We start from the raw sequence: 13,259 nt of genomic DNA, 5'->3' as shown, positions 1-13,259 counted from the left end.
TAAAAACTATAAAACATAGCATGAGATTCCAACCAGTATTGATTTATCTAAAATGTTGATTTCATAAAGTGTTTTTTTCACACAAGGAGCCAAGGTTATGGTGGCCTCTCACATGGTCTATACAGGAAGCAGGCATCAGTATCATTGAATTACTGCTGCTTTTCCTCTTAAAGCTCCTGTGAGGACTATTTATTTAGGTATGAAACAGACTGAAAGAAATACTGATGTCTCTACATGACTTTCAAAAGCAAACTAGACCTTCATTAAGAAGATTTCTTATTTCTGTATAGTTATCTTTGTGTGTAAAAGCTGCCGAGGGATGAATGTCAAAGATCGCTGCCAAAACAGTCTTTGTTTACATTTCACAGTAAACATTTGCAGTGAGTTATTTGTTTGGCTGTAACAAAAAGTAGTAGAAGGGGATATTTCTTGAGAGGATACTGCGCAGCGATGAAAGTGACAAGATCCGCAAATAGATACAAGGTACTGCTTTGTCCACAAGGGGGCGCCAACATTGGCAAAAAAGTTTCTAACAGGAGCTTTAACTTGAACTGCAGCTGCCTCTCATTTTCAACAGTAGTCATCTGAACACGTAGCATATACAACTAAAGCATCAGATACTTTTTGTGGACTCTGTGTGATACTTCCAGCTGTTGCAGCCAAAGTCAACAGATACTGTTACTTCCCCTTTAGCGCTAGGAATGTAATTGTTATTGGTTGCCATTAAAGTCATCTGTACCGGTGTAGGTTTGTTAAAACAGCTGTCAGATGAAGAACTACAAATAAATAAATTGATAAAATAACTTAATAAATGAAGGGATTTAACTAGTAGTATTAAGATAAATCAGCATTTTGTGTTTGGCAAGAGTTTGAAAGTAATTATTCAATTCAATGTCTTCCACTCAAGCTTTAAGTCATAGAAAGTACACCACATAAATTGATCTAGGAATCAAACACATACAATCACTAAGCGGGAAAGGCCCTAATATATAACAGATAAAGCTCATAGTTACCTACAATACTGTCTGAGTATAATGTGAGCCTAGACAGCCAGCTTTTTTTGAAGAAAGCTTGAAAAAAAACAAATCATGAATCAAAAGTTACAAAAAAAGACGCATTTTTTCCTTCAAGCTTCCCCCAACAAAGACAGTTTGAGTAGAACTGTAGAAAAAAGTACCTGTGTTATGTCAAAGATCTACTAATATGGACGTTAAAATGTCAGGTAGGTTACATAGGAATAGTGTCAGCAGCATTTGCTACGAGCAACAGAAAGTTCAACTGGAACTATTTGCTAAGTTCAGAATTTTTAGACATTAAAATGTAACATTTTATATTTGTTGTAAGTGGGACATTTCCCCTACTCTTAAAGATCTGCAGGTTCCTTAAATGTCTTTGAAAGATGCTGCATAGATGGGCAGGTGCGCGCACACACACACGCACACACACACACACACACACACACACACACACACACACACACATACACACACACACACACCCACACGCAGGCAGCAGCAGCTGAGAATCTTGATGCAGTCATGACACGTCATGTCGAAAACTCTCTGAGCTAAAGAAAGAAACAACTCTCTCTGTCTCCCTCCTTCCCCTTTCTCCCCCCCCCCCTCCTCTCCCTCACCCTGCGGTAATAATAGCCTGAAGGTGCCGGCTCTTTCAGACACTCAAAATAGCCGTCCTGTCGCTTAGGTTCACTGAAGCCAATCACTCAAATAGCCGGTCAGTCATTCAGTCACTCTGTTCCTGTAAGCAGTAATAGCTGTTATGAACATCTGACAAAGTGATGTTAGTTTCATCAAGGTGGTCATTTACTGCAGATCAGTAGAAACCACTTTATTGTCCTCGTTATTGACCCCTAAGCTGAACCATTGTACTGCTTAGAAAGTTCTTTAGTCTCTTTTATTGTCAATCAGCTCGATCTCAAATGACCAGACAGATCTAAAGACATCGAGAAAGATGGATGACCTCACCGTAAAGTTCACAGTTTTGTCCTACCACGGATAATAATCTTTTCTAAATGTATGAGGTCTGCGTACATGGATTATTCTGCAAATATAACACCTATTGTTTCCTTGTTGCCTTTGTCACAAAAAAAGCATAAGCAGACTTTTAAAATGTGACGTTATGTCTCATGTATATGGAGCTAAAACTGCATTACACACAGGTGTTTGTTGTTTTTAGTCTGTGTGATGGCCACTGCTTAGAGTGTGTGTGTGTGTGTGTGTGTGTGCTCATGTGCATGTCCTTTCTTTTTTTTCTTTTTAAGATTTAGTTTTGGGCTTTTTTTGTGCCTTTAGAGATAGGACAGTGGATAGAGTCAGAAATCAGGGAGAGAGAGAGAGTAGGGAATGACATGCGGGAAAGAAGCCACAGGTGGGATTCACACCTGGGCCGCCCGCTTGGAGTAGCAAAGCCTCCATACATGGGGCGCGCACTAACCACTGCGCCACTAGCGCCCCGCGCTTATCTTTTCTTTGAGGTGCCATGGTGTTGTCGTCATTTCCTGCTAGATCTGGGGCATCTGGGTCCATTGCTTTGTCCAGGATCTGCCCCCCTCTCTCTCTCTCTCTCTCTCTCTCTCTCTCTCTCTCTCTCTCTCTCTCTCTCTCTCTCTCTCTTTCCCACAGCCAGGTCGATGTGTGAACATTTATTGCTCTTTTGTTAGTTCTTTATGTTAGTGCACTCTTCAACACCTCACAGCCACCCGTTCACCAATGATTATACAGACTGAACACACCTCATGAGTCTTATTATTTAACATTTATTTACTTTATTTTGTCATAAATTACGAGATAATTTGATAACTATTGATTCCTCCCGTGTTTTGCCATGACCCACGAGCCGGGTTATGACACCTGAGTCACTTGAACTTGGCACAATTAATCCTCACAAGGCCGCAATACTCCCAGGATTTAAATATCCACCGACAAATCGACATCTTCGCCCATTTGTGTATTTCTGTAGATGTGGACCGCATGTAGATGAAAAGATTTAATGAGTTCTATTATTAGAGCGGCTCATTTGGATGGTTGTTCTGCCTTGGCACAGACACTTTCCAAATGCTTTCTGGCTGTGTCTCAGTCTGCAAATGAAACCTTTCATACAGATTTGACATCATGTAGGTTGATGTGTTGTTGCCAGAAATGACTTGATATATCAGGACATATCAGGATATATCAAGAGAGCAGTAATTAAATTTAGGCTATCTCAAAACTTTTCTGATTAGCTGAATTACTTTACTGAAACTTTCATCCGCCTTCACTCCAGCCAGACAGAAATCTCATCCCAATCACCTGTTTTCAAACTGACTTTAGGCTTGATGATAAGTCTTTATCTTTTTTTCATGCCAACATGTGAATATCTCTGGCTATATGAAAGAAGTTTGAGCAGTGTTTGAATGTGATGATATTTGTTTTTAATTGCTGCAGCATGAATGTCATGCTGATGATAATTTGTCTGATATGCAGTGTGCAGAAAAAATCTGTTATTGTTATTTTACCAGTGAACATTTAGTCATTGTGATATAAAATTCTATATGCCATAATAGAGAACTCCATCCATAGTACAGTCTCTTCCAATGGCCTTACATTACCAGACCAGATGAATGGGAAGACTAAGGCACTTCCTGGTTCATTCTCTATTTAAAGGCGGTCTTATTAAAGTCCATAGAATAAAGTGCTTCTGGACAAAAATGATGTGTAGACCTTTAAACCAATCAGAGCGTCAAAACGCGTTATAGCGCTGATACTCTTTTTCAAATCATGTCACAAGTGAAGAAAACGAATCAGTCAACATATAGAGAAGTTATACCTTCAGGTTTGATTCATTACAGACGCAAACAGAATCAGAGTGTTAGAGAAATAGCCTCCATACATGTGGCACGCACACTAACCACTGCGCCACCAGCGCCCCTACAACACTGCTTCTATCGCACAATCGTCGTGTGAACTCCGTCTGATAGTGTTTAAATGGTTGTGATGGGTCTGACCAGAGTAGCTGGAGATCTATCTAACTGGGAAGAAGACCAGACCTTATCAACCAGAGCATCTGGTCCCCAAGCTAATCGCCCGATTCAGCAGCACAGATGTATAAGACCGGTTAAACGTGACAGGTTCTGCATTTGACTGAATTATCCGTTAGTTTTCTTTATGGCTTTGTTGTAAAGGGCAAACGTTTGAAGTGGCCTGTAGACGCTCAGCATTACTTTGAGTGAGACGGCATGCAGCTCGCGTCGTTCAGTCAGACAGTCGTTCAGTGAGTCAGTGTGTGTCCTGGAACCCGAGCCAGCAGAACTATCTATAGTTTATGGAAGTGGGAGGGCGACAGAATGAGGGAAAGAGACTATCACTTTACTCTCTCTCTCTCTCTCTCTCTCTCTCTCTCTCTCTCTCTCTCTCTCTCTCTCTCTCTGAGTTCATTTAGGTTACAGTTCGCAGTGAGGAAGAGTTTTTATGAAATTCAGGAGTGTGGGTGTGCGAGAGAGAGGAAATTAAGTGTGTGTTTCTTGTACAGTGTGAGTGTGAGTTTTTGAAAGTGAAAGTAAGATAAACAGGTGTGTGTGTGTGTGTGTGAGAGAGAGGGGAGTTAAACAATGGCCTTAACTCGCCTCTTTCCTCTCCTCTTCCTCCTCTTCATCCTCCCTCTCTCCACACTGGGACAACGCTACCGACTTCAACAACAACAACAACAACAACAACAACGACAACTACAACGTCCTCATGGCAACTACAAAAGTTTCAGCCCCACCTGCCACCTGAGTGAAGAAGGGGAGATGCAGTGTGACCAGTGTCAGCCTGGATACACAGGGCAGCGATGTGACAGGTAACACACACACACACACACACACACACACACACACACACACACACAGTAACGCGTACAATAACACATACACAATACACAAAAAGTTAAAAAAAAAACAGTTCTTAAAAAAAATGGTTCTAATAAGCTTTATTCATACGAGTTGTCTTGGTGTTTTGATGCATTCCAGTAAATACAGAAAAAGAGAATATAAAATGATGTTTTATAGAATATATAGCTGTATGTAGCTCCATGCTCTCATGTCAACTTTACTGTCTTTAGGTTTTAATTCGATGAGGAAGTTTAGTGTCAGTACCTAGACATTTGTTTAGATCCGTCATTGGAGTTCAACTTTGGTCGGTTATCTTTGAAGACGCATTTACAGCTTCAGCTTTACAAAGCTAAACACAACATTTGATGTGAGTGCTGATCTTGAAATAAAGGTGATCTAGTTGTTGTCTTGCATAAAAGAGACTTTTAGAGAATAGACAATAAATCAGGTCTGACTTCAGCCAACTCCAATTGAAAATAGAAAGTGCTGCTCATTAACTGTTGTTGAGCACCATATGTCTCGCTGTCCGTCTGGCTTTCTGTCCCCAGCACATTTACAAGTTGAGTGACATTCTTGTTCCATTAGCTGTGAGCTTCTTTACCAACCCAGGGCTAATGAGACGTCTCTCTGGATGCTAGTCTTGTTAAATCTTCAGGCTCTACTGTCATGAGTAAATATAGTTGTTTTTTTTTAAACCAGACAGGCTCGAGGATCTATATTTTATTTGGACTGTTTTGTTGTGTTGTGCTGATGTGTACATGTTCAGGTCTACTTAATGATTTTTTTTTGGCAGCTGAATAAAGCAAAGTAATAAACCTTGTTGCTCTACTTTTCAGTCGATAGATTCATTAAGCCTTGTGCTGAGTTTTTGTTGGACAGCAACATGACCCGGCATTGAGAGGAACATGTGACAGCAGCTGATTGTTGTGGTGTCTGTATTGTTGAAATGAGCCTTGTGCTGGATGGCTGTGATACCGCTTTCATTATAATGTGACTGCATGAATGAGTAAGTGACCTTGTATGTATCTGTATGTGTTCAGGCATGCACATATGGATCTTTAATTGAATATACAAAATGCATGTGCACATATTCAGTCATTTGTCATTCGTGACCTTGTGCAATTCATATTTTTCCCTGCTGAAAAATAAATGTTTTGTCCTTTGTTTTTCAGTCTTATATTGAGGTCTTCAGTGGTTTGGTAGAGAGGCAATGTGACAAATAAAACACATACTGTTACTTTAAACCATTTATAGTTTCCAGTGGGTCACTTTTGAAAGTAGTTTCATCGAGGCCAACTAAAGAACAAAGTTTGGGTTGCCAGATTTGAAAACATTTTTTTTGTTTGCCGATGCAGTTGAACCTTTAATGATGCATTTATAGATATTTTGTCACCTTCTAAGAGGCTATACATTCTGAAGATGTTAATGTTGATAGGACATGAATAAAGTGTTTTTTAAGGAGTCAGTTTCTAGTTGTACATGTCGATTTTGGTCCAGGAAAATTGCAGAACTGTCCATCTAGAAACCCAAAGTAGTTCTCATAAGCTGATTATGAAAACAATTTTACCTTTACTTTAGGGTTTATTTATTTTATTTTGTACTATAAATACTTTATCAATCCCAGAGGGGAAATTCTGGTTTACTCTCTGTTATTAAGAAACATGCTTTTCACACAAATAGGCCTGAAATACACACATGTACCAACAGGACCTGTGTGGACATGCATTAGTGGAGAGATGTCAGAGTGGGGCTGCTACACACTGCTACACAGGGAGCAGGCGAGAACTGTTGGGGGTTCGGTGCCTTACTCAAGGGAACATCGGCAGTACTCAGGAAGTGACCTGGCGCCTCTCCGGCAACCAGACCAACTTCCATACTGTGGTCCGCACCGGGACTTGAACTGGGGACCCTTTAAAGGGTTAACTCTGATACAAGTGGTTTCTTATCAGGAAGTGGAATCTTTTAATCCATGAAAATCAAGTGTGGACTCCTTAGCATGCTTATTGGCATAAAACATAACTTTTTTCTTTCAGTGTGTTGGCGAGATTTTCTTGTGGCTGGCATTAATGGTAACTTGGTGGTTTGTATGCAAAGTTTCTGTTTTCTTTGTCTTGAAAAGCAAAATGGAATTCCTTTAAGAGTTGGCTACACTTTGCATTAGTGTTTTGTTAAATGAATCAGTTTTAGCAGGGTAACTACATAATGACATGTTGATAATATACAACTATAACTTCAAAGAGGTGTTCTGTTGCACTCTTGTTGCCAGTAAAGAAAGAGAGCTGCTGGTGGCCTCAGCCTCAGACTGATGACATGAACAGTCTGCATGCCTCGCCGCGCTGTCCACAGCAGAATCGCTCTGTCTGCAATTAAGTCTTTTTATAAACATCGTTTGACACTGGAAAGCAAGCGGACTCATTGTCAGTACATTTTTAAATATCTTGTCAGTCCAAGCAAGGCCTCTTCTCTGAAGTACAACCAAACTAATAACCAATGTAACATAATGATCCAGACCAGAACCATTTGACCATTGACCTCTTCATCTGAGGTACTCCTTTGCTTTTAATATGTATACAATTATGTGTGTGTTTTTGCAACAGAGGTTGATTGACAACAAATTATTTTTGAGCAATTCTTTGTTTCTGTGTCATTCAGTATTCAAATGTTGGATTCAAATCAGGAGAGTTTTACTAGAGTTGTTGTATTACCCATCATCAGACTGTTTGGTGTTAAAACGGTCAAATCTCAGTCCTGGATTCACAAGTATCTTCGTCTTCTTTAATTGAAAATGTGTATAATGCATTATACATTTTTTTGACATTATCATTGTGAACAACCTACAGATTGGCATTCTATGGCACTAAACACTATCCAGAAAACTAGGTGGATGTATATCTGAATCTGAACTCACACACAAAGGCTTGCTGTAGCTGTCCTGTTGTTGACCTGACTTATTTCAGTATAAAATAAATACAGTACAAAAAGATATGCTATAATATGATGATGGTAAAATTTGCTGCAGTGAAAAGTGGTACATGATACAATTCCTTATTACACAAAAGTATACGGTATGATACGATATGGTATGATACAGTACAGTACATTACAGTAGAAGATGTAACAATACGGTACATTATGACACTATATGATACAGTATGATACAAAGGGATATGGTACAATATCATACGTTACAATACACTATGATCCTGTACAATACGAAACAAAAAGATCAGGTACAATATGATCTGGTATGATACTGTACAGTACACCAATATACAATACAATATATTATACCAAATTCTCATATGGTACAAGACGATATTTTGCATTACCGTGCCATACATTACAATATGATGCAATAACGTACTTGACACATTATGATACAGTATAGTAGGTTACAACACAACATAATAGGATATAGTGCAATATGGTGTCAGACGATATGATATAATATGACAACATACAGTATATGATATGATACGTTCCCTTATATGCAAGCTCATAAAGAAAAATCCAAGGGAGACTATGTCGATTAAATCCACTGCACACAGGGGCAGCTGTGGTCGACACATTTTCCTCTTTCTGATCCACTTTATGTTTTGATTCTAAATTTCAGAGGCTCGACGAGAAATTATCGCCACAGAATCTTTATAAACTGTGATGAGATAAAGCTCTGATAACAATCGTATGACATTACCAGAGCTGCTTTGTTATGATCTGTGATGTAATCATGTTGGTTTTGGGCCAAATGTGAATGTGTACGCTGAGCATACTTGGGCATACAAATGTGTGTTTGTTGTTGAATACGCAGCTTCATGCTTCTCTGTACTGTATGTACATTCTCGCGTTCATGTGTGTGACGCGCTCGTCCCATATGGTGCCTCCAGTCAGCGAGGCAGGACAGCTGGTAAACAGAAAGGAGACAGAAACTGGGAGTTGAAATAATAACACAAAACAATATTTGATCACTGCTGACGGCATTGAAGAGGAAATCAGCAGTTGGTTGTTTCTTGTTCTATTGCTCTAATTTATACCTGCTATTCACTACCTGCCATTACACTCCATTATCAACAGTGCTTTTGTTGGTGTTTATGGTAATTAATCGTAATGTGCCAATTTGTCTGTATTACAGGCTTTAACTGACTAAACTACACTTCTCCGCCCATGCTGAGTGATTCTGCTTTTCAGTTTCCTCTCCATAAGAGCCATTTAGGATTCAGCTGGAAGTGGTTTAATGCAGCTTACTAACAATAAGTCAACTTTAACACTTTAAGCTGCTAAATAGTGCATTAGTACAGTACATCTGGATGTGATTGTTCTCATAACGTCGTTCAGATTTAGCAGTGACTGGACTTTATCTAGATGCTATTGTATGCTTGATATGAAGCTATTCATCTAGAAGTGAATGTAATGTGGCTGCTGTGATTAGTGTTAATGTTACTTAGTGTAGTTGTATTGATGTCAGCATCCTTAATGTGACAGTTGTTGTGTTGGGTGAAGCCTCAGTGTTGTCGTCAAGACTACACTAACCGAGACCAAGACAAACCCGAGACCAGAGTTCTCAGAGACCGAGACAAGACCCAAGACATTTAGGGATCGAGACCAAGACCATGGCAGGGTGAGACCGAGACGAGACTAAGATCATGAATATCAATGAAAAATCATTATCTTGCATGCAGGGGGGCGTGTCACTTATTTAGACTGTAACAACGGGAATTATAATAATAATTTCATCTTTATAGCACATTTAAAACTAGTTAAAAGTGATTCACAATTAAAACACAAATTGCAAATGTACTAAAAAACATAATAAGGAAAATAAATACGCACAAGATACTTCCCCATTCACTCCCTCATGCCCCACCGACAAGCAACAAGACCCACCACTGTGCACCTTGTTGCCACCTTTGGAACCAGCACTGAGGTTGTTTCTGACAACATGTTCAAGTTTGTCATCTAAAAAAAAAAAAAAAAAAAGCAACAAAACATTGACATAACTTTAAGTTATTTCACTGCAGTAATATTCATAAATTTAAAAGAAAAAAGAAAAGCGACAATTTCTTGTTTTTTTGTAAGAAAAAGTCCCTCTTTACTTCCTCATAACAATCTGCCCCAATTTCTAATTTTAGAAGAATATCTCCAGTAAAGCTCACAGAGAATTATTAATTCTTTAAGAGTTATGGAGAACTGTATGAGGGAGGAGCAGAGTTGGTCCTCCCCTGGCGCCGACTCCTCATTTGTGACACTAAAAATAAAAGAACATAACTTAAAGGAACCCTTCCCCTCTCCCTACCCCTCTGTAACTCTGTACCAACTGTGCTCACCGTCCACTTCCTGTTCCCTCTGAAGGCTTTCACCAGGTGTACGACCCCCAATATATCTTCTTTAAACACTCTGGAACCTACACTAAAAATACCTTGTCTTCCTCTTGAGGCCAAAGATGCACACACACACACACACACACACACACACACACACACACACACACACACACACACACACACACATACACACACACACACACACACACACACACATACATGCCACCAATATATAGTGTAGGAGACTCTAAGTTTAAATTCAGAAAATGCTCCTGCTATCAAAAAGTGAGATTGCTGCGGCCAGAGGAATGTACTTGTAGCGCTTCACACACACACACACACACTACCAGAGACACTACAGCAAAACACACGCGCACACACACACACACACACACACACACACACACAGCAGCTAATAAACCAGTTCTATTGAGTACCAAGAGGGTCAGTGGTAATAATGGCTGGCTGCTCTTGACTCTTTCGCTCTCTCTCCCTCGCTCCTTTCTTTTCCCTCCTCTCTAAATTCAATTCTCTTTTCAACGTGAAAACCTTTCCCCTCACCTCTCCACCACACACACACACACACACACACACACCCACACTCTCTCTCCTTTTTCTCTTTCATCTTATTCCCTTTTCAGCCTGTGGAGCTTGATTTCAGCTAAGGCCTGTTTTATTTGGTAGCAGTGGCTCTTGACACGGCGGAGCAGACTCGGGTTAATATATTTTTCGCAGCACTCTGATTTTCTGTTATTATTAATCAAACCAAAGAAAATAAAAGTCTTGGACTGGTATAACCGCTGGTTACACATTTCTGTGTCCTTGCAGAAAGTTGTTAACAACCACTTTGTGTTTTATGTTTCAGTGAATGAATGGTACCAAGCAAGAATACTTTTTATGTTTTTGGACCTTAAAAAATAAAAACAACTTTTCATTTTGGAAATGTCCAGGTGTTGTGTCCAGATACAAAAAAATAACTGTCCAAAGAAACCACAGACAGTAATTACAATTTTTTTTTTCTTGGGCTTCAGAAAAAACACTGTTTCATTTTAATTACAACATAAGGCTCCATGTCCACTCTGCCTGCTTTTCCAGGCTGAAAAGCGCTCGCTGTGCGCTCGGAGCGCTTGCATGAAGGGTTTGTGCGTTGGAAAAAAAAGCACTGCACCTCCCTCCTGTCACTATGACAACAGTCCGTTGACAACGGCCGCTGTATGACCGACACGGCTCCATTACTTTTTACTTCACGTTTTATATTTTATATCGTATATTTCCCAATCAGACACGGGGCAAAGAGGATGTGGGTACAAGACACGATCCACAGGCTGCAAAAATACGGGGGAATACTGTATCAAACATTTGGAAAAGAGCGCCGACTTCAACTTGATCGCCCAAAATAGGCGGAGCGATCTCAAAAAGAATTACCCTGGGAGCTGTGCCTTTTCTCCATGCTGCTCTCTCCTCCCATTAAAAACACATTTTTTTAAACGCTGGTGCTCAGAAAAAAACGTGAGGTGGACACAGGACCTATCACATCGCATCGTTTGAATCATCTTATTAATAGGAACAAAACCTAAACAAGCGATACTGTCTCAATCAGCATGCATACATTTCACCTGTTGGATAGAGGCCTGAGTGTATAGGTCACACTGTTAAACCATACTGATGCAGCTATAATGTATGTTACCCTTAGATTAATGTGTGATTGCTCATGGGCACCTTGGCAGAGCTCAGAAAGAGAACTGGCATCTCTCCAGCTATTAGGCCAATTTCCAGGACTTGAACCGGCAACCCCTCCGGTTCCCGACCCAAGTCCCCACAGACTGAGCTGCATCATCTCATGCAGGCCTAACTACAACTATGTGTACTATTGCATCACATTGAATTAGCATTTGTATTACGAGCATTAGAGGCATGTAGACATTTATTGCTTCAGGCTGAGAACAGTATTTCATAATTCAGGAGGAGAACCTGCAGAGACTGCTGGAGATCACCTGTTGTGGATCAAACTGCCTGTAGATATCTGTTTATATTTACTTTGGCTTTGTTGCCCTCCAGCTTAGTGTGAGCACATCTGTGACTAAATGTCTGCCAGTATGTTTCTGTTTATATGATATTAGTGCATGTTTGAATATGAATTATATAACAGGTACCTGAGCCAAGTAGCCACACAGCTGATTATTACCATGACTCAGAGAGATTGCTTGTTTGTTACTGAGCTCTCATGTGACGATACCTGCTGCCATTAGTGATCTTGTATGTGGAGATCAGTTTGTTGTTGGTTCACATGCTAGAAGCTGAGGAAATCACTCATTTTGATGTTACCTGATGGATACGGAGGGTCGTTTTCTGTGGTTATTTGGGCCAAAAGAAGGAAGAAAAATGACTGCAGTTATTTTGCAGACCTGAAAGCTGTGGGGGGGAAAAAAAAATGTAATTTCAGGTATTGTTTGCGACATGAAAGCAGAATAAAACAGAATTTTCAAAACGTATTATTGCACTACCTTTCATTTGACAAATGTTGGATGCAGCATTATCCCAAACTCAAATTATAGTCTGAGAACAACAACAACAACAACAACAACAACAGGATGACACTTTTTTTGCTCAAACTTGAAAGCTTACCAGGTAGGATGATGAAACAATGGTGATGTTCGGTAGTTGTTAAATCTCATTTGTGGACATTTGTCGTGTGAATGCCGGATCTTTCATAAAGAGAAATGAAGAGACACTTGCAGGCAGTTTATCTTGGTTGCTTTCAATGCAGCTGATGAAGAGCTATTTAATGTTACCACTAGGGGGCCCAGAGTTCAGAAGTGTGAAAAATCTCCAGGGCCCAGTTGCTCAAAAAGTAACCTCATCACATTTAAGCTATCGTATTAAATCGATTCTTAACAGAAATTAGAAAATTTGATAAGATCAGGTGATCTGATGTTGTTGGTTTTTTTTTTTTTTAAATGCATGCAGTCACACACCCCGCTCACTACAGCATGTGGTGGATGCAGTTCAGAATCAGATTGCATGTCAGAAACAGGACAGACCCGCGTTATACATTACATACATCAGCCTCCATA

General features: G+C 39.8%; 1 protein-coding gene across 7 annotated transcripts in view; it reads left to right on the top strand.

Moving 5' to 3' along the window:
- Nucleotides 1-13,259, top strand: part of lama2 (laminin, alpha 2) — a 207,461-nt gene that overhangs the window by 98,382 nt on the left and 95,820 nt on the right. For all 7 annotated transcript variants that reach the window (XM_065964195.1, XM_065964198.1, XM_065964197.1 and 4 more), the window contains exon 20: nucleotides 4,750-4,836. In XM_065964195.1, coding sequence (XP_065820267.1) covers nucleotides 4,750-4,836 — 87 coding nt within the window. The remainder of the gene's footprint in view (nucleotides 1-4,749; nucleotides 4,837-13,259) is intronic.

The sequence above is a fragment of the Labrus bergylta genome, chromosome 15 (genome assembly GCF_963930695.1).
Source record: "Labrus bergylta chromosome 15, fLabBer1.1, whole genome shotgun sequence".
In the NCBI taxonomy this organism is placed as follows: Eukaryota; Metazoa; Chordata; class Actinopteri; order Labriformes; family Labridae; genus Labrus; species Labrus bergylta.
This window is presented reverse-complemented; position numbering and strand designations above follow the sequence as displayed.